At 41.5% G+C, this 22,395-nt stretch overlaps 1 protein-coding gene across 4 annotated transcripts in view; it reads left to right on the top strand.

Moving 5' to 3' along the window:
* The window catches only part of LOC143300662 (CCR4-NOT transcription complex subunit 1-like), a 70,577-nt gene extending 50,983 nt beyond the window's left edge, over positions 1 to 19,594 (top strand). For 2 of the 4 annotated variants that reach the window (XM_076614496.1, XM_076614494.1), the window contains exons 41-52: positions 1,403 to 1,470; positions 2,724 to 2,970; positions 3,687 to 3,926; positions 4,564 to 4,727; positions 6,235 to 6,352; positions 7,623 to 7,724; positions 8,535 to 8,792; positions 9,766 to 9,834; positions 10,691 to 10,868; positions 11,727 to 11,859; positions 12,744 to 12,878; positions 14,829 to 19,594. In XM_076614496.1, the coding sequence (XP_076470611.1) occupies positions 1,403 to 1,470; positions 2,724 to 2,970; positions 3,687 to 3,926; positions 4,564 to 4,727; positions 6,235 to 6,352; positions 7,623 to 7,724; positions 8,535 to 8,792; positions 9,766 to 9,834; positions 10,691 to 10,868; positions 11,727 to 11,859; positions 12,744 to 12,878; positions 14,829 to 14,913 (1,797 nt within the window). In that variant the 3' untranslated portion in view covers positions 14,914 to 19,594. The remainder of the gene's footprint in view (positions 1 to 1,402; positions 1,471 to 2,723; positions 2,971 to 3,686; positions 3,927 to 4,563; positions 4,728 to 6,234; positions 6,353 to 7,622; positions 7,725 to 8,534; positions 8,793 to 9,765; positions 9,835 to 10,690; positions 10,869 to 11,726; positions 11,860 to 12,743; positions 12,879 to 14,828) is intronic. The other 2 variants (XR_013057676.1, XM_076614495.1) reach the window with 2 other exon arrangements.
* The last annotated feature ends 2,801 nt before the right edge of the window (positions 19,595 to 22,395 follow it).

The raw sequence follows: 22,395 nt of genomic DNA, 5'->3' as shown, positions 1-22,395 counted from the left end.
ATGCGTGACCCTATTGGGGAGGGTCAGTTCGAGTTCGGCTAAGTCCAAGTTTGGTTCAGGCTGGTTCCTAGGGAGGCATGGGCTCAATCTGTCCCCCTGTGATGGGGGCGAAGAGTGCTCGTCCGCTTGTTCATCCTCATCCGAAGACGGCCTCCCACTGTTGTTCGCAGTCCATCCCCTGCTGGGTGCCATCCCAAGTGGATGTACCGGCTGGGGCATCCTGTGAGCTGTGGTCAGCCCAGCGGGATGAGCTGGGACGATCCCAAGCAGGGACCATGGCCGCAGCTGTTATGTCCTTGATGCCTGAAGCGGGTGGGGAGCGTGTGGACCGTAAGTCCAACCATGCTTGGGATGGTGGGTGCCACACCTTCTCAGTGAGGGCATCCCTGGATGCAAGAGGGACCCATGAGTGCTGAAAGGGGACAAACACCCACTCATCTCCCTGTAGGACCGAGGGCTGGGTAGGTGGGAACTGCAGGCTCCCCCGGGCCGAGTAGGGCCCCTCGGCAGCCGTCGGTCCTGACAAGGAGGCTGTTGTGACCGTGGAGGTCACCTGTGGGTTGACAGAGGCCCGATTTGTGGACTGAGTGGCAATATTGGTCAAGGAGCTTGACCTGACCGACAAGAAGTCGATCCCACTTGTCGGGACTGTGTGTGTCGCCCTGTGAGATGTGCTGGGTTGGGTCCGGTGGGGAGCTGACAAGGGGTTGGCCCCTGGTCCTCCTGACAACCCAGCATGCACCACAGGTGCGCCCCAGTACGGGTAGAATTGGGGTAACCACCTATGGGCACCAGCCGTCCTGGGACCCCAACCCCAAGGATCACTGGCGCCTTGACCTCCATGAAGGGAAAAACCTGGCCAAGTCGGAGGGAGGTCAGGTCCGACTTGGGTGTCAGTCCCGTCAGAAGACGAGTGGGCTGACTGCCCGTAACCGCCTGACGCACGGGCCTCCCCCAGCAAGGGACACCAGCCGGATAGCGGGAAGACCTGCAGAGCAGGTGGCCATGCGCCCCGAATCCCCTCCCATGGGGAGACTGGGGTGGCTTGGCCCGGGGTGGGCAAAGTAGAGGTTCCCCCCTGGAACCAAAATTTTCTCCCCACCTCCTTCTGGGGAGGGGGGTCGGCAGAGGAGGGAGGAGGGGGAACAACAATAGGGCTTGCTGCCATCTGGCATGACAAAAGAGATGTAAACCTGCTGTCAGCAAACTGTTCACATGAGGAGGCTGTTGTAGAGAGGTGGGATCGACATCAGCACCAGAGAGTGAATGTGCCAAGTCCAAGAGTGGTGAAGCTTTACAACCAACACATGGGGGGTGTTGACACAGCAGATCATTAGAAGTCTGTAATTATCATTTTGTATGACGGGACATTGACCAAAATTCCTTCTGGTGTTTGTCACAGGGTGACTTCCCACAGACTGTGGAATGCCTCAACACACTGGCGCGACAGTCCAGACAGTCCCCTGAAGGGTAAGTGTTTGATGATTTTTTTTTTTCCCCCCCCTGAAAGTCTGTATGCTTCATTAACCCTATCCTGGGCGCAGCGTGTCAGAGCGTCCAGCCACCATTTTGGGGAAAAACGTCTGACTCCGACTGGGTCCATTCACCAGCTCTGTTCTCGGCAATTTTCGTACACCTCGTGAATTCTCACACAAAACGAGACCTTATCGAAGTTGTTCTGAAGTGATCAGTCTGTGAATTTTCATCATGGAGTTGTTTGATGATTCAGGAGATGAAGAGCCGTTTCTAGGCTTTCATGTGGAAGATGTTGAGCTTCAAGAGGTGCGAGCATTGTCCGATATTGAAGTGAGTAGTGTTAGCAGTGTGCACACTTCTGATCTCAGTGACCGGGGTGATCGTGATGAAGATTTTGAATCAGATTTCGGCGATCTTCGGCCACGGGACAGAAATGGTTGGACGGATGATGTTTCGCCCATTGGGGATGCTGGGGGCTCTGTCAGTTCTTCTTCAGCGTTCCCAGGCCATGTTCAGACGGTGGCTCTGTTAGAATAATATCCCCTTATTCTGAAAATCCTGAGCAGAAAATCTCTTCACCTAATCTGTCACCATGTTTGTTTCTGGCTTTTCTCATTTCTTTCTGTTATCTCTTCTTATTTTCTGTGTCTGGAAAGCCATGGATTTTTTTAATATAATTTTTTCTGGACTTGATCATTGGGTTTCCAATTGTATTGTATTGATTTTGTATGCCTGTTGTTATATATAGTTAAGTTTACTTCTTCATGTTCAGATTAGTCTCTTTTTTTTTCTTTTTCTTTTTTTTAATCATCCGTTGACATATTGATAGAATGGTCAATGTCAGAGGTGTGTTCCAGGTTTACCTGCAGGGCTGTGACTTTATTTGCGCTTTTTTTTTTTTTTTTTTTTCTGTGTGTGTGTTTTCAGGTTCAGCTGGAGCGATGTTTACAGTCTTTCAGCCCTGATATGGCCTTTTGTGGCTGGCTGGGCTATTAGCAACCGAGTATGATTTTTTTTCCAGTGATGCAGCAAATCATTGTCATTGTGTTCAAGTGGTGATGTAATGGTTAGTCACATTCACAAATCCTTGTTTTTTTTTTTTCCAGTGATGATGTAGTTGTGTAACATCCACAAATCATTATCTTTTTGTTTTCCAGTGATGATACAGTGGGTGTTACATTAACAAATCATTGGGTGTGTGTGTGTTTGTTTCTTTTCTTCTCCAGTTATGAGTGGATTGTTTGCAGACTGGAGAACCTGATGACCAACCTGCGCATGCCACCAGCCGATAATTCGGCCATGGCCATGGCCAGTAGCGGCCCTGGCAATGCCTCCACCATGATGCAGTCTGGCATCACGCAGGCGCGGGAGTTTGACGACCCGCCTGGTCTGCACGAGAAGACAGAGTACCTGCTGCGTGAGTGGGTCAACATGTACCACTCCCCAGCCGCTGGGAGGGACAGCACCAAGGCCTTCACCCACTTTGTTCAACAGGCACGTGTTGGATTGTTTGCTTGTGTGTGTATGTTGTTTGATTTCTGCCTTGTCTTCGTAGTGTTTCTTCCATGTTTGTTTGTTTTTTTGTTGTTTGTTTTTTCGTGGTGAGGGGGTATTTAGTAGTCAAGTATAAGTGCTGTAGACAGTGTAATGACTTCCTGTTGTTTTCTTTTAATGTTCCTTGTATGATTTCTTCAATTTTTCTTTGTTGTTGTTTGTTTTGAGGTGGGGATTATTTTTTAGGAGAGGGGTGATTGTGCAGTATTGTTTGTCAACAAAAAGTGTTGAAAATTATAGGATCTGAAAAGACTCTGATATCTTGAAGCAATGAGTTCTGTTTCATATAGGAATGCAGGAAATCAGTAATGTTTAAAAAAAAAAATAAAATAAAAAAAATTTAATAAATCCTGGAGTGTTATTTTAGAGGGGGTGTTGTGCAATATTTGAGGTGGATTATGCGTTTGGAGATATCTGACACGTACACATTTTTTAAGCGTGTGTGTTCAGCTCTGTGCTGGCTGTGAATTGCTTCCCCTTCCCCCTGCCCTCCTCTCCCCTCTTTCCACAACCTCCCTGTTCCCACCTTCCCCTGCCTTCTCTTCTGCATTGGTGGACTGTTACTCCCACATTCACCGACATGCACAAGCGGGCTTTTATAAATGTGTATAACTGTTTTAAACCCGCCTGCCTCCTCTTAATGATCCATTTTATAGCAGATGCATCAGCAAGGCATCCTGAAGACGGACGACCTGATCACCCGCTTCTTCCGCCTGTGCACGGAGATGTGTGTGGACCTGTGCTATCGGGCTCTGGGGGAGCAGTCCCACTCACCCACCCTGGTGCGGGCCAAGTGCTTCCACACACTGGACGCCTTTGTACGGCTGATCGCACTGCTGGTGAAACACTCCGGGGACAACAGCAACACTGTGACCAAGATCAACCTGCTCAACAAAGTGAGTTGCTCTCTCTCTTGTGTGGGTAGCGTTGGCGTTGGACTTCTGATCAACTGTTCACCAGTGATAGGGTTCAAGGCTGTGTTTCAGCACGATATTGTGTCCTTGGGAAAGGCACTTTACTCCGATTTTCCTCACTCCACCCAGGTGTGACTGGATACCTGACTTACATTTGGGAGGTTAAAATGGCAGGAGAGGATTGGGCCATGCCTTGCCGTGCCAAGTTACAGACACAGTAGGTATGAATTCAGTGACTGAATGGCCCTAAAAGGCTATGGGACCTTTTAACCTTTTTGTATACAGCATTATCAGTTATAAGCTTGGCATAAAATGATACACCAGTGAATATGGTTAAACACATGGGGTCAGAATAAAGCAAACTGACACTTGTCACATTTATGGTGGTGGTAATGAGATATAAAAACCAAAGGTCCTATGTGCATCATATGCTTAGTGCATGTAAAAGAAACACAGCAACAACAAAAGGGTTGTCCGTGGCAAAATTCTGTGGAAAAATCTACTTTGATAGGAAAACGTACTTGCTGACAAAAAAAGGGAAAAAAAATAGGGAGTAGGGGAGGAGGACAGTGCACTCTTTACCCCAGGTAGAGCAATGTGTGGCTTTCTGTTGATTCAGGTCCTTGGTATCGTAGCCGGTGTGCTACTTCAAGACCATGAAGTTCGCTACACAGAGTTCCAGCAGCTTCCATACCATCGCATCTTCATCATGCTCTTCATTGAGTTGAATGCCCCAGAACCCATCCTGGAAGGCATCAACTACCAAGTCCTGGCAGCTTTCTGGTGAGTTGAGGCAGGGAAAGGGCAAGGAGGAGGGAGGTTTACTGGATGCCAACAGGATTCATACAGTTAGGGAAGTCTGGAAATGTCCTGGAAAAATGAGAAAACCATTTGCAGAGCTGGACATGTTTTGCCCTTCAGAGTCTGGAAAAGTCTTGGGATTTTAACCCTCTTAACCCCAGGACACTCGGCATGAATCACCCATGAAATCCCATGCCAAGGCAAATAACTCTTGTGATCAATTCACACTCAAGTACCAACTACACTCTCAATATCGGTAAAACTCAGTCAGTGGATGTCTAGGTCACTCAGTACGATCAACTTTTGCAAAATTCTCACACAGAAATCATCTTCAGAACACTTGTTCAGATTATGCTACGACAATCGACAGACAACGAACTCATCTTGCAAATTTAAAACTTCAAAACTTTGGCAGAACTTTACCAAATCAGTAGTATATTCCATTGAACTAGCATAATCAGGAAGATCGTGCAGAACACCAATAAATATCAGTGAAATCAAGATTAACTCACTGACAGTATCGATTTCGGAGGTCTGGTGTTTGATTCATGATTTCGGTGGTCCGGTGATCAGTTCACATTCAAGTGACCAACTTCACTCTCATTATCGGCAAAACTCGGTCAGTCAACATCTAGGTCACTCAGTTCAATCAGTTTTTAAAAGATTCTCATGCAAAAATCATTGAAACGGTTCAAAGTCATCTGCAGAATCAGTGTTCAGATTATGCTAAAGCTCTCGGCAATCATCAAACTTGTCTTGCAACTTTAAAATTTCACAACTTTGTCAAAATACAGGCAAATCGGACTCCAAAAAGTGCCAAATGCATAGCAGGAAGTGCCGAAAACGAGGCTGTGAATCTCACGAGAGTCTCGTTTATGTAAACATCAATGGCTGCGTCCATAGTAAGCACGTGTTTAGATGGCGGTACCGGGCAGGTTCTGGTGTTAAACTGAAGCTGACATTGGACGGGTTAGGTGTATAATGGTTAATAAAACCCTTGACTAGCACCAGTCAACAAAGAGCTTGAATGCAGTAAGAAAAACAAAACAAAAAACTGACAAACGAGAAAACATTTCTCTTGGTTACAACTCTTGGAATTGTAGACATCCTGTTTGAAATAGTCCTTTCTCTCTCTCTTTCTTTCAGTCTTTCTCTCTCTCTGTCTCTTCGTTCCCCTTCCTCCCTCTCTGTCTGTCCATTTCCCTCCCACTCTGTCTCACTGTAGTAGCATCAGTATGAAGAATTGGTATGCATGTACAAGAAAGATTTCACTTTGATATACGTGAAGTGATCAGTAGGTTAAACAAGTGATGATGTAAAAAGTCAAAAACATTGTTCCAGTGACTGCAGATAAAACACTTTATGGGAGTAAGGCAGTGATCTGATGTGTTAGTGCTTGGTTGCTGATGTGTCAGACATGTTCAGTGAAATGAAAAGAAAACAATAGGTCCTGTCAGTTACTGTTGATCCTGACTTGATGTGCCCACAGCCAAGTGTTCCACATCCTGAGACCAACAAAAGCACCAGCCTTTGCCTTTGCCTGGATGGAGCTGATCTCACACCGTGTCTTCATTGGTCGTCTCCTCGCTTTGACCCCCGGGCAGAGGGTAAGGGAAAATTTAGGTGATGACAGGTTTGTCCTCTGAAACAGTCAGTTACATGCAGCAGTTGTCTCCAAGTACCTTGTGCTGCCTGCCACTGCCTTAAGAATGGTGATGTGTTTCGTGTGTGTAGCATTCCCTTAGTCATGATAAATGACTAGGGTTCAGACAACCACTCAAGTTGAGTGAGAGAAAATTCTGGCAACTGTGGGATTCGAACCAATGTGCTCAGATTCTCTCGCTTTTTTAGGGGGACATGTTACCACAAGGCCAACACTCCACCACATGTTGTTTGCAGCTGTTGTTGTTTGTTGGGATTTACTGACCCCCCATGTGAGTTTTTGCATGCATCAGTTTCATGGTATGGGTATGTCATGGTGTGATAGGGGCCTGAGAGGAAAAGTGGTATCATTGTGTCAGCTCTTATTTATGTTCTCTTTCTCTTCCTCTCAGCTCTCTTGTTCTCTCTCTCTGCCCCTTTCTTTCTTTGTTCCTCTCCTGTCTCTATTTCATTCTGACTTAAATGTCTCTTTGAAAATGTTTGTTAGTTTGATATGTGTTCTGAGAAATTGCTTATCGAAGTACTTGTTTCTTACATTCAGTCTGTGTTGAACTACAATTGTTTTCAATCAATTATTTGGCTACCACTGACCATTATGATTGCATTTTTTCTTTGTTTGGTTGTTTAGTAGTTGTTTTTTTCCTGTTTTTGCCACTTGAGTAATGACTGTGTGTTTTTTGGTTCTTTTCCTCAAATTTGTTTTGATGTTTTCATGATGTTATTGAAACAGGATCTGAGCAGGTGAAATATTGCTGGTCTGTTACTATAGGAATTTGTCAGGTTTCATGTGTGTCAACGAGTGGTGTTGGTCGGTCAGTCAAGGCCATCTGTTGAATCGCATAATGTTGCTGTCTTGTTGGTGTGATAACTGTCCATATATTGTTTTGTGCAGTATGGTTTGAAAATGACTTCAGACTTCATTAGATCCCCATAAGGAGAATTTCCTTTTGAGTAGAAATAAAATTTTTAAAAAAAGCACAGACATACCCACAAGTGACCTCCTCACCCATCGTGACCCTCTCTCCTGGCATACTAATATGCACACAGTGCACTTATCAACACATGTACCCAGATACACATACACTTGCAGCAGCTTCCCTGCCCCTTCCCCAACACATTCTTGTGCTATCAAACCAAGTTATTGCTTGAACAAAAGGCTGTCCACTTAAAGTTATGGAAGAGTTTGTGAGTACTGATGAGTTGTGTGTGTGACAGGGGTGGGGGATGTACGCCCAGCTGATGATGGGCCTTTTCAAGTTCTTGGCTCCCTTCCTGCGCAACGCAGAGCTCAGCAAGTCCACACAGCTGCTGTACAAGGTCAGGGCCCCATTGGTGGTCCTCCATATGGTAGAAAGTTTTCTTCACTCGGAAAGAAAATTGCAACGTTTTTTTTAATTACACATACTTAACCGTGACCCAGCTAGTGCAGACTCCGGCAGGGGTCTGACATTCCTGTCCTGCGCAAACTACTATCTGCCTATGCGGAGATAAGAGATGTACATACGCATATGAATAAAGCGCTAGTATGTAGACACAGAGAGATCTGGGATTGTGAACAGAATGACGCAATTGCAAGTGTGTCTATATTGCTATGTAGGGAATTTCAATGAATAGATGTCAATGAATAGAGATAGAAATAAAATTGTACATGTTAATATGAAAGTCGTATGAACCTATCCCGTAAGCGCACACACCTGTGTTTACCGAGGGATAAGTATACATCTATAAGTGTAAATAGAAATGTGTATAAATGTAGCAAGATATTGTATATATATATATATATCTGTAACTCTCTCTCTCTCTCTCTCTCTTAAATATCAACTTGTGCTGTTTTCTGCTTCCTTGAAGTTGATCAGCATCTTCTTTGAATAATGGCATGCTTGAGATACTGAACAGAGAAAGCAACATTTTCTTTATTAGCATGTGTATAGAGAGAAAGACACATCCTAAAGAATTGAACTGTGTGCACAGGATACGATAAAGTTATTGTCTGAACTCGAAGAAAATTTATCTTCTAATTATGCTGTAAGTATCGGAAAATAAAATGCTACATTTTATTTTCTAAGCACCTGTAAAAGGGAGAATCAGATCTGTATAATAAAGAGTTGAATTCTGTTTGTGTTACAGGGCACGCTGCGTGTACTTCTTGTGCTGCTGCACGACTTCCCCGAGTTCCTGTGTGACTACCACTACACATTCTGTGACGTAATCCCACCCAACTGCATCCAGATGCGTAACCTGATCCTGAGCGCCTTCCCCCGCAACATGCGTCTGCCCGACCCCTTCACCCCCAACCTGAAGGTGGACAGTCTGCCAGACATTGCCCAGGCTCCCAGGATTCTCAGCAACTATGTCAGCATCATCCATCCTGCTTCTTTCAGGAAGGTCAGTTTTGTGGGATTGGCGTTTCCAGTCAGATGCCAGGGGTTGTGCAGTATGAACAGCATCCCTACCTTCTGGAAATTCTGTACTAGAAATTGTTTCCCTTTTTTTTTTTTTTTTTTTTTCCCCCTATTGCTCTCTGTTTCTGCCTTTTTTCTTCCCCTCACTATTACCTGTTTTTGTTGTTTTCTGCCTTCTCAGTCCATTCCCCATGTTTCCAGCATGCCTGGACACCTTTGTGGAGGGGGGGGGGGGGGATACTATCTATGCTGTTTTGGTTTGGTGATTAGGTAGTGGTATTGTAAACACTGGGATGGGCACTGGTTGTCCATTCTCTGTTTTTGTGTGTATTTTTTGTTTGTTGCTTTGATATATTTTTTTTAATTGTAATTTTACAATTTTTTATAATCTAGGGATGATGAATCGAGTGGAAGGGCTGACAGCCACAGCTCATCTCAAGTCTTATTATCCCTAACAGGGTTTAATGTTAATGTTGGAAGTCATGAAGTGTTTTGCAGGATCCCTGGCCTCCCCACCCCAGATGTGACATGATTTATGGTTAATATGGTTGATTTTTTTTTTTTTTTTTTTTTTTAAAGTTTGGTAGTTCTGTTATGGATGGCTCTTCGCAGTCGGCTGGACTATCAAAACAAAGTGCATTTTAATATTTTTAGAGTTATGGTCAGTTGCATGTCAGCAATGTAGATGCTTGAAAGTGTAGATCTGTGAGTCGATATGGTGCTGGGTTTTTTTTGTGTGTGTGGTAAAAATTTGAAAATAGGTCAGTCTTGTGTCCTTATTGAAGTCATTGTTACATTTGGTGTATTTGTACATTTATGGTTAATTAACAGTACCATATTCATGTGGCCATGATTCTTGGTCTTAAAAGATATTGAAAAAGTGTCCTTAAATTAATGTATATTAAGAAAATAAACAATATTTAAATAGATAAATAAATTTGATGTGTTTCCAACAGGACCTGGATTCATACTTGAAGACCCGGTCCCCCATCACCTTCCTTTCAGATCTCAAGAGTAACTTGCAGGTAAGTGTCCAACATTACACAGACATAGTAACTGGTCTTTTGGGGCAGGTTTCATATCTGACATTTCTTCCCTTTTCCATCTCTGTCACAGGAGAAAATATATATTCTTTTATCCGCATTGGTGAAGACTTCATTGAAGAGAAGAGTTGTCTGAATTGTCTTGAGCGTCTTTGGAAATTCAGGGCTGTAGAATTACATTGTGAAAAGTATATAATGTTTGCGTTTGTGTGGACTGTTGGATTACATGTATTCACAACCTGAGAATGTTCGTCTACACTAGTGTTTTTGATATGAAGATGTTTCTATTCATACATGTGTGCTTACAAGTCTTCATGAACACTGTTCATGTGTGTGTTCCTTTGAGTTACATTATCATTACCACTTTGAAGGATAATTTTGAAAAGATATAGATGGAATCAATACAGCAAATTACTGTATGTTTTATAAATACTGTAAAAAGGAATGTAGCAGAGAAAAATATGTTTATCTGTTGCCAACAAGAAACATAATTTTGTTTGAAGGCATTAATACTGTTGGCAGTGAATTGAGTTTTATATTCTGACCATTCATTTGTAATAAATTATTGCTTGATAAATATCTATATCCAGAGTCTGTATTCTCATTTCACATTTGCAGACAGATGAGCTCTGTTCAGACTTACATAAATTGATTAAACCTTGCAGTGTTGCACAGAACACTTATATGTGGATGAAGGAATGCAAATTCTTGTTTTACCCTTTCTTGATGCAGTATTATGATAAATAAATCTAGTTGTGTTCTTGATTACGTTTCCTGATGTCCTCTGTGCCCCCCCAAAGATGGTAAAAGATGACTGGCAATGTTGAATGTTGTGCAGTCGACAGAGGCGGGGAGCCACTACAACATCCCACTGGTGAATGCTTTGGTGCTGTACGTGGGCACGCAGGCCATCCAGCATGTCAACTCCAAGGGGCAGACCCCCAGTATGAACACTATCGCCCCCTCGCCTCACATGGACATCTTCCAGAACCTGGCTGTCAACCTTGACACTGAGGGTAATCATCACCATCATCATCATCATAGTGATATTCATATAGTGCTGAATCATCAGCAAAGACAAAGCACTTGATACACCAGTCATTCACACTCATGCACAGAGTGCTGATCCAGAGGAATGAAAGATGAAATGTAAAGCCTGTGAATGCATGTCAATAGAAATCTAGAGAAAAGAGCTGAGTGCAGAGATTTTGCACAGTGAAAGGAGTCTAGTCCCTTGTAAGGTCTAGAGACAGAGAATGAGTGATGGCTGACTGGAGCGTTTGAATCTGGGGAAGGCACAAACAGTGGTCTGAAGCTGGTGGCGGAGAGCAAGACAGACTCCACTTTTCTGCAGTGGTTGACACACCTTTATGGATTAGTCCTCTTTAATTTTAGTGTACAACATTGTTTAACCCCTTGACTACCATTGCAGCCATGGTGAAATGCAGTCAGTGTGGTGTGAGTTTGAAGTGCAGTTACACTTTTGTGTGTGCTTCTTGATGTGACTGTTTTTTTCACAGCAGGAGAAATGCAGTCCCAGCAGGAAGGAGTCCAAATACAGGGTGGTGACAGACATCCTGACCTGTCAGCTTCTGTCATACCTCAGTGACATCCCTTTGCTGATGACCTACAAGTCAGCAGTTGTCAAGGGGTTGATTTTGTGTGAAAGGGCACAACTTGTTTTCTGCGTTAGTGTGATAGAATTCCTAAGGCAGTTGCTGTACTTTCTGAAGACAGATTTAGTTGGGGTTTACTGTAAGAGTGAGTTACTGTCTTTTACTTTTTGCAATTGTTTATTGGACAAGAGTCAGTATACATTCCAAGATATCGTACACACCCTGTATATTTCTACATGGGTACGTGTGCGTGTGCAGGTCGCTACCTGTTCCTGACGGCCATCTCAAACCAGCTGAGGTACCCCAACAGTCACACACACTATTTCAGCTGCTGTCTGCTCTACCTGTTCGCACAGGCCCACAATGAGGCTGTCAAAGAGCAGATTACCCGGTCAGTCAGGTTTTTTTGTTTTGTTTGTTTGTTGTTGTTTTTTAACTGCAGATGGTTGAGAAAAGAGCGGAGCTCTCAAGTCATTGTCTGGGCTGAGAGCATTAAGTATTTAAAAGTGTAAACGAGTACTATGATTTAAATGGGTGGTGAATCAGATAAAAACACAGAAGACGAAGATACTTAGCATTTCCCATCTGCTTGCCATTGAACGTAATGTGTGTAATAATGTGTGTAATAGATGTATAAATTGCTATGAATGTTAGTCACCAAGGCACCACAAAATCCCAGTTTACATCCCATTGTCCTTTCAGTTATTGGACCCCCTGTGGACAGATCAGGGCATTTGCAGTATAAAAAGTATTTTCTCATTCTGGGAATTCTGTGCTTCAGATTTCTTTTTTACATACTGCTTTCTTTCTTTCTGGCTTTTCTCTTTACTTTCATCTCTTCCAGGGGGGTGTTCTGCCTAGCTGGTCCATCCACCAGGCTTTTTTTTTTTTTTTTTATAATTGAAAGTCTGTGTTATGCCAATGACATGTGAGGTGCACATTGGCTTTTTTGTTTGTTTGTCTACTTAGTATGATTTTGTAATGAATAAAGATGTTCTGGGTGTTTTTGGTTTTTTTTAAATCTGATGAAAAGAATTGAAGGAATAGCCATTGTCAGAGGCTTGTCCTAGGTTTACGAGTATGAATGTGGCTGTTGTGCTTATTTTCTTTTGATTTTTTTGTACTTTGTATTTAGTTTTTCAGCTCTGATAAGGGCCCTTGTGGCCAGCTGGGATAGAAGTAACAAACAGTTAAAGAAAGATCCCTGTTGGAAACGGATGTGGGTATATTGCATGATGTATTATCGCAGTAACAAGGGGACTTTGTGTCGTGCAGGGTGCTGTTGGAGAGGCTGATTGTCAACAGGCCTCACCCATGGGGTCTTCTAATCACCTTCATTGAGTTGATCAAGAACCCATCCTTCAAGTTCTGGCAGCATGACTTCGTGCACTGCGCTCCTGAAATTGAAAAGTAAGCCATGGAAATGTTGAGCAGAACATGGTAAACTGTGAAACGGAAAACAAGCCATGGAAATATTGGCTGTGTTGATTGAAAAGAAGTCAGGTGTGAAAATATTTGCCTAGTTGAAAGCCTTTGGAACATGAACAGAGTTGAGAGAAAGGTTAAGTCCTCTCAGGTGTGAAAATATTTGCCTAGTTGAAAGCCTTTGGAACATGAACAGAGTTGAGAGAAGGTTAAGTCCTCTGCCAGTGCAGAGAGGAGGGGGCAGCAAAGACAACACAAGTAAGGCAGCAATAGAAATCTCTGGTGGTCGCCTTTGGGCCACAGAGCACAGTTTCAGTTTCAGTAGCTCAAGGAGGCGTCACTGCGTTCGGACAAATCCATATACGCTACACCACATCTGCCAAGCAGATGCCTGACCAGCAGTGTAACCCAACGCGCTTAGTCAGGCCTTGAGAAAAAAAAAACACCAATAAATAAATAAATAAATAATAACTATAATATAAAAAAATAAATAAATAAAATAAAATATAAAATAAAATAATAATAATAATAAATAAATAAATACGATAACAATGATGATAATAAGCAAATAGATGTAAAACATGAAGACACACATTCACTTATACACCCACACATGCATAACAGATATGCACCGAACATGCAGTTTCACAGATATGAAAGCACAGTCAAATACATATAAACGTACATGAGCTCCAACACACACACACACACACACACACACACCACGCACATTACCCTGCACCTCCTCTACCCCCCCTCCTCCACACACTCATTTCTAGTCTACATATCGCAGCTTCCACGGCACACACACACACAAACACACACACACACACAGCACAATGAGGATTAAGTGCAGGGTCAGGAGATGTTACTGTTTTAGGATGTAGGATGTTTGTTTTGTGGAGTTGAGTCATGGATGTCTGGAAAAGTCTTGGAAAAATTAGTCACAGGGCTGGAAAGGTCTTGGACAAATGAGAGAACCATTCCCAGGGATGGGAAACTCTTCAAATAATCAGAACCATTTACAGGGCTAGAAAAGTTTTGAAAAAAATATGGGAAAAGTCTTTGAATTGTAATGAAATGGTTGACCATTTACTATTCAAGAGTGAAAATCATTTGAAAATCGAAGTGATGAAAATTATACATTGATACCAAGATATTCACTTTTCTTATTTGTCGGTAGCATAGCAGACTTTTTTTTTCTTCTTTTTTTTTTTCTTCTTTTTTTGTTGTTGTCAGTTTAGTTTTGGTTGGTATGGAACATTTTCTGTCTGGTCTGGAAAAGATCTAGAAAAATATTTGCGATATTGTTAAACCACATCTGTAGGTACCCTTGACCCCACAAAGAAGATCAGACATGTGCCACAGGGCCCTAGACACAGTGAATGTGAATTCACTGGCCCTATGACTGTAAAACACTATTGGACCTTTAACCTTTTAACTTTTTTATGTTCAGTTTGCATGCCATACTGTTCTTGTACAGCACAGTGTTTAAAAAAAAAATCCTCAGGACAAAGAGAAAAAAATTAAAGCACAAAAGAATACCAGATATAAGGGGGTTTAATTTCAAAAGCTTAGAAACCAAATAAATAGGTGGGGTTTTTTTTTTTCAAAAGTGTGGAATTATACTGTTTATTTATTAATTGCCCTTAGCATCAATGCTAAATGCATCCTTCTGGGGAAGTAAAATGTTCAGTGTCACATCACAGGTTGCATTTAACATTGAGATGAAATTGTAACTTTACACTGGTTGCTATGCTGATTTTTATTTTCATATTTTAGGCAGTGCTTCATAACTAACCCCCAGATGATCAATTACTGACCACTATGAATTTGAGAGTCATGAAGGTTATCTAAACGATCAAGCCGTTCTGGTTTTGCAGACTGTTGGACGGCGTGGCGCGCACATGCTCAAGACAAGAATCAATTTTTCAGGCTATTCGAGAGCGTGGCCAGATCATGCACGCTGAAAACGCCAACCAACACCATGCGAGAAACGGAGACAACTGAAGTCCACTAAGAGGGTGGAGGAGGAGGAGGCAGCTTCAACTCCCTTCCCCTCCCCTCCCTCTTCCCCTGCACTGCAGCACAGTGTGTCCTGTGTCACCACCCCTACCTCTTGGCCACGTGAGCCTCCTGTTTCCTACCCAGCTCTTGCCTTGTGTGGGGGACTAGGCCAGTGCACTGGAGGAGACGTGGCTCCTGTGTGTGTGTTGTGTGTTTTCTGCATGTGTGTGTGAGCTTGGAGGGTCTGCCAGAGGGGGAGTGTGGGGGGGGGGTCCTTTCTTTGCCACCCTCTCCCCCCCCTGCACCCTCACCCCTTTCCCAGCCTGAGAAATGACAATTTTGGCGTTTAAGAATGGCATGGGATGATGGGTACTGCCCAGCTTTTCTGACTGGCCCACTTTTGTCAGTCAGGGCGGATGGAGGGGAAGGATAAGTTTTTGATGCTCATGGTTTTAGTAATGCGCCTTCCCAACCATATCTGTATTCCTACCAACTGTTCAAAAAAAAAAAAAGAAGAAAAAAAGTGTCTTGTACGTTTTTTTGTGTGGATAACTGTGTGTGTAATTACAGATGACAAAACTTATAGGGTTTGAGGGGTGTGGGGGTGGGGGGGGGGGGGGTATACCAAAGATTGGTTTTGTCATGTTCAAAGATTAGTCACATGACAGGAAAGATAAAGTTTAGCTTATTATTGAAATGCTGCAGATGAAGCTGTGAAAATAGCAATAGAGTTCACAGGGGTTTTTTTTGTGGGTTTTTTTATGTCACTTTAAATTTAAATTGGTTGAAATTATTGGTCGCTAGGTGAGAATCCTTTAAACAGAACTTCTAAAGTATTTGACAAATCTTGTTGGATTGTTTTAGAAATATACTTATTATATTCAAAAATGACATACAAATTTGAAATGAGGTAGCACAAATTAGCATGAGAAAAATGAAAGAATCGTATAAATTTGAAACAAAGTACCAGTAATGAGCGTATTGTAGGACCATATTTTAGAGAAAATGAATGTGTAAGATGAGTAAGTAACGCAAACACAAAAAGGTACACAGTTGGTTTAAGAGTCTTTGAAATTGAACATGAGATATAAGTCCTTTTTATAACTTAGAAAATGTAAGTCATTTTTAGTGAAAACTTTGAAAATGCCTGACAATTACTGCTAGAAATCTATGTAACTCACAAGAAATTAATAGTAAAATGTTAATGTAATCGTGTTGCAGATTTTTTTCTGGTTATCATAGGACTATAGGTTTTAAACCAAATGCTGGAAATAATTTGAAAAGAAATTTTTTAAAACATGACATGGAAAGGTGCACAGCAAGTAAAAAATGGTATTGGGTTGTAAGATTTGATAGGATAGATTAGATAGGACTTCTTTATGTGACAGAACAATTGTAAGTGAACAAATATATAGAACAATAGAATATCAACAAATAATGTATTGCAGTAAGAGTCTCTATGATAGAAAACGTGAACTTAAGGATAAAGACTATATATAGAGAATTAGGCTGTGAGAATTCATAGGATTTGCAAATAGGACAAGAGTATGAAAACAAATAATGTAAGGCTAGGTAGTTGTTAGTGACTTGTCACTATGATGGAACAACAGCATGTGAACATAGTTTACGGCTGTAAGAATTGAAGGTACGTGATAGAAGAGCAGTAGACCTAGGACCCCAGTAGACAATGTTGAGCTGCTGCATCCATGTGTCCAATCTGCAGATGCTCAACATTGTTTCCTGGGGTCAGGGGGGAGGGGTTCATCGTATAAGAATCTAGGAGACATGGTTATTGTACTTGTACAGATTCTTGTTTTTAATCTCAAGTGACACTGCCACTGACAGGATGGGTTTGTACAGAGAAGTGTGTGTGTGTGTGTACGCAGCAGTGAGTGGAGCTGTGTTCGGAGTTCGAAATCGGTGACAAACTTTTTCTTTTCTTCTTTTGACTGTGACAAGACTGTGTGTGTGTGTGTGTGTGTGTGTGTGTTTTGACTTTGTGTGAGGATGTGTGAAACTGTGCCATCAGGTTTGGACTTAACATGGCAAACTCATTTCTCAGCTCATCAGGATTTTTTTTTTTTTTTTCTTTCTTTTTTTAGATTTCCTTTCCTGTGGAACTGAAGAGTCTTTATCACTGTCATATCTTGGATTGGGTCCTGTTGTGCAGATCCTGTTAAGTTTCAGTTGTTTTGAGAGGGATGGGCGGTCTGGAAATGGAACACCAGATATGGAGAAAGAAAATGATATTCCCTCATCAAACAAGGAACACCAAAGATTGATCCTGGTAACTGTATTGCAGCAGCAAACTAGAACATACTCCACATGTTGAATCAGCCCCAGGAACGAAACGGAATGTGTTGGATTGTGGTCATCATCTTGCGGATTTCTTCTCTGTAGTAGTTGTGCCCAGTAGGGCTTGAATTTTCTAGTTTCCTTCGTTGTATACTTTTCCCTTCGTAGTATTTTTCTGTAACAGTTTCTCCCTTCCACTCACTCTCTCCCCGATTTACGCCTGGCTGGTGAATCCCCTTGGTCGATTTTTGTGTGTGAACAGACACTGAGCAGTCCCTCCATTTGTGTCCTATGATGCTTCAGTGGTGCCTGTTGTGTGCTTTTTTTTTTTTTTTTTCCTTCCTTTCATTTTCTATTTTTTCCTGATGTATCTGCCTCTGCATGGATCCTTTTGGGTGTGGTTTTCTTCTTTGCAGTTTTTGTTGTTGTTGTATTGTTGCATTCTTCGGTGGGTAGTAAAACAAAAAAGCGTTCTTGAATGATGATGATGGAGTTGTCGGTGCACAACCAAAAGGCTGGGTAGTAAAACAAAAAAGCGTTCCTGAATGATGATGGAGTTGTCAGTGCACAACCAAAAGGCTGGGTAGTAAAACAAAAAAGCGTTCCTGAATGATAATGATGGAGTTGTCACTGCAAAATTCAGTGCCTTTTGGTTATAATCTTTGTATGTTTTCGTTTTTGAGGACATGGAGGGTGGCTTTTTTCCTTCAATATTTCTATTTTTTATTTTCAAATATTGCCGTGTATCTTGGACAGAGTCTTGTATCAATGACTTCTGTGACCAGTGGTATAATCTTTGGTGTTCCATTGTTTGAGGGAGAAAATCTGAGAAATGATGTATGTTCCTCTCGTCTTCTTTCCAAGTTCAGGAAACACAAGACAGTTTCTGGCTATTGTATTTTGTCCGTTTTTCGCTGCTGTTTTTAAAATGTTCCACCAGTGATAATGTTACAGCATAAAAGTTTTTCAAAATGGCGTCAATATAAATTTGTGATGGATGACACTTTCAACACTGAATGAAGTTATGAATAGCTCATTGAAATATTTTTTTCCTTCATTTGTTATTCTCCATGTTAAACCTTTCATCTCTTAGTTTGAAAGATCAGTTATTTCCTGCATTATTCCATTGACTGTTAGTATGATACAGATGTGAGATCTGAACAAAGAATGTTAAAAAAGAACTATGTATAATGATAATGATAAGATATTAGCAAAACATTCATTTTGTGAAAGTTATCTGTCAAAAATAGTATTTTGTCCCCCGAGAATTCCCATTTTTGTATAGCCAGTTTGGTCATTGTGATAAAGCTTATATTCATTCAGCGGACAGTTTTGGTATGTGGTGAGAGGGGTAAGCAGTAGATTGAAATGGTTCCTCCTGATCTGTAGATAATCATTATCTGCATATGGCCAGACTGTGATGGGTCTTTTTTTTCTTTTCTTTTATTTTAACACTAGTCAGTTCCTGTGTGCAGCTGAAACTGATAATGCCAGTGTGTAAGTACTTGCGAGGCACTTGTGTACATATTTAATACTTTGTTTGTGTTGTGATTGCATTGGAGATTAACGTGTGGGTGTGTCTGAGAGAGAGAGAAACCAGAGCGTCTGTGGTCTGAGGAATGGGTGTGAGGATACTGTTGACACCAAAAACTGTGCAATGACATTGGTCTCTTTGGGTATGTACATTCAACATCGTTAACATTGATGTACATAACCAAGTGTGAACTGTTGCAGTTGCAGTTCCACGCCTCACTGAAGTGTGGGCGACATGTACATAGCAGGCATCCCTGTGCGAAGGACGCTGGAAGTTGTGATGTAAATTTAGAGAGAGAAAAACAATGTAGAATGGGGATGGTTATGGCTTGTGTTGTTTTGTTCAGTGTTGTACATAAACATGAAGCACAGAATCTGGACCGTTGTGGTGGTTAGCGGCTGTGATGGCAACATATTCTGTGTCTGTGTTGGTATGAAGCCCAAGGCTTCACCTTTCCGGTCACCCAGCCAGGTGTAAATGAGTGTGTGTGTGTGTGTGTGGTACCTGAGAGGAGAGAGAGAGAGAGAGAGGAGGAGGAAATGAGGAGGGAAAAAGATTTTTTTCCTTCATGTTTTCAGCTGAAAAAAGGCTTGGCATTTTCAGCATCATCTTTTCATTGTTCCTTTGAAAGAGATCACCTAAGAGATTTGGTCTGAAAAAGAAGAAACAAAAACTTGCAGCTTGTAAATGAGGCTACAATGTATTAACTTCCAGAGCAGTGGTTTTGGTGGAGCACGGCCACGGCACCAATACGACCTGTTTGGATGGAGTCACATGGTTCATCACTTTCATGTTAGTTCTGTTGTAGGTGCGTGTGCATGTGTGTGTGTCAGTGTAAATAAAGATTATTTTACTGCATTTGAAATGTTGGTCTTCGGGGTGTATTTTTACCATGTTTTTTTTTTTGTTGTTGTTTTTTTGTTTCTGTTCTTTCTGTGAGAGTGTTTCTTGTCTGGATGAGTGAAATAAAGTGACATAAACACACAATATTTACAGAAGCATAAAAATTGAATATGACAAAAGCACATTGACAACAGAAACATGATTCATTTTGATGAATACACACAAGTTGTGTGTGTTTTAAACAAATGGAGATCTGCCATTAATCATAACCCAAAGAAAAATCTTTTATTATGTTACAATGAAGACCATAAAAGAAAAAAATAATAGTAAACCAATACCAAAACAGCTTTTTCATGCACAGCACTTGCGTTCAATTTTGAAACAAAAACGTGCGAAGTTGTCTACCCTAACCAGCATTTTCATGAACTTACCCAAACTAAACGTGTGAAAGCATGCTCTGTTACAAACTGAAATACATCGTCAAAGTTGATGTGAAAGGGTGTAATCCCTTTTGAAAATCGTTTTATAAATATCAAAATGCTATAATATTTGGAGAGAGAAAAAAAGACTGGCATTAATTTTTATTATGCATTGAGACGGACCACAAAATTAATAAATCTAATATGAATATTTATAAATGAGACCAGAACTGTCGATAAGATGTAGGCACTGAATTACATTCCATCACTCTTTCCATAATCGGTCTGCATACAGGTTACCGAAGAGGTAAGAGAAATGATGCCAAAAATTTCCACAAAGAAGGTATTGGCATGAAAAATGTGTGTGCTTCACAGAAATGTGAAGTGCTGTACACATTTCTCAGTGCTAGCATTGATACTGACTTGACAAAAAGAAGAGAGAAAAAAGGGACCGCTGAATAAAAGTGTGAAAAAAAGAGTTGTGCATGTGATCTCATTCTGGCCACTTCACTGAATATTCCACAGTAGTTTCAGGCACACTATGCACCACGAATAACAGTTGAAATAAGATTTCTGCCAAATTATTCAGTGATTTTCAATCAGTAGTGTTTTTTTCATTAAAAAAAAAAAAAAAAGAGGAGGGGAAACTGCAGGGAAATACCTCCAGTCATGAGTGATGCTCATTACATAGGCTGTATACACTGCTGTTCACCGAAAATTCAGTGTCATTTAACCCAGACTGTGCAAACTGCAAGCTTCTAAGTGGTATTCACTCTGTGAACCTAACCCTATAGTTGTGAAAAAGATATGACGGAAGACATGAACAAACAGGAGAGGCAAGGCCTTCAAGACTCACTTGTGATACACTTAAAAAATATATAAAAAATCCAAGCTTTCTATGTATTGAGTATAATTTTAAAATGTAATGTTTAATATGAGAAAGATCAGTTTAAAGCAAATTAAGTCCCCTAGCATAAATTACAGAGTAATTTCCCTTCTTTACTATCTGCACCAAAACGTTCGCAAAATAAATAAAACTTACATGCTTAGCAAAAGAAGTTCCTGATTGAACAAAAAATGATAATAATGACTGCTCTTGTTGTTGGGTCAGAATATCAGATCAAAGTGCCAAGTTTAGAGAATACAAAAAATATAAATATAACAGTAAATGCGGTTTGCATATTATTAGGCTTTTTGTGTGTGTGTGTGTGTATGCCCATCTCAGAGGTGCAATATTGTTTTTAACCAAGATGACTGGAAAGAACTGAATTTTTCCTATTTTTATGCCTAATTTGGTGTCGACTGACAAAGTATTTGCAGAGAAAATGTCAATGTTAAAGTTTACCACGGACACACACTCACACACAGAGATAACCGAACACCAGGTTAAAACATACTTTGTTTACACAAGTGAGTCAAAAATGGAAGGCGAATGTAACAATAAGCCTAGTTTAGAAAATGACCATCGTGGGTAACTACAATGGTCCAAAAGACTTGAGGCTGACCAGTTAAAGGCCAAATGGTCTGACGCAGAGCCATAGTTTTGAGAATTGATGTAGGTCGTGGCCACCAGCGATTTCATCATTCTCATGATTTTGTAGTTGAGCACTTTTGTGAGAGATGATTTAGCATTAAAACCATTGGGAATAATTATAGCAAAAGACAACCAGACAGTTATGTAGATGGGCGAGACACGTTTGGAACAGGAAAGATGATGGGAAAATCCTCTTTTTCATTTACAGACCAAATCTAAGTGCGTGAGTACCACGCAACCTACTTATGGACAAAGTAAGCTCCCGGTAAAATCGAAAGAGAGCCCGTCATATATGTTGGAACAATTCTACTGTTGCACTGACAAAAAGAACTCCAGTTGGAACCAGTGACAACGTCACACGCTCAAGCCCTTCGCTTCCAAGACAGTCTTGTCTCTCCGTGTATGCTCTGGCAAGTAAGTCGGAAGTACTGTGAAGCTGTTTTCACGTGTAATAGTGCGCGCTCGCATGTGTGTGTGCTTGGCTTCGGAACTCTGATCACAAGTGAACACTGGATCAGAAAGCAAATGTCCGACCGAACGCGAGACAAACTTTCCTTTTCCTTTTCTTTATTTTATCTGTGTTCTTCCTCTCCCCACTCCTCACACCAACCCTGTTCCTTCCCGCCTTTATTTGTATTATTATTCTAATCAGCCCACGCTTAGCACAGGTCTGGCGAGAAGGGCGATCACCGCCAGTCTTTCAACGTGTGTGCACAGTGTGATGAGATCATGTATGCACATCAGTTGCCACAATCGGTCATGATATAATATGCAAGCGGCCTCTGCTCGCGCATTGTTCACCTTTTTCACAAACTCCAATTGCTGCACGTGCGAGAACCGTTTCGTGTGGCGGTGCCATAGACGACCAGC

The sequence above is a fragment of the Babylonia areolata genome, chromosome 26, assembly GCF_041734735.1.
Source record: "Babylonia areolata isolate BAREFJ2019XMU chromosome 26, ASM4173473v1, whole genome shotgun sequence".
NCBI lineage: Eukaryota > Metazoa > Mollusca > Gastropoda > Neogastropoda > Buccinidae > Babylonia > Babylonia areolata.
Note: the sequence above shows the minus strand (reverse complement) of the source record. Positions and strands in the feature narration are given on the sequence as shown.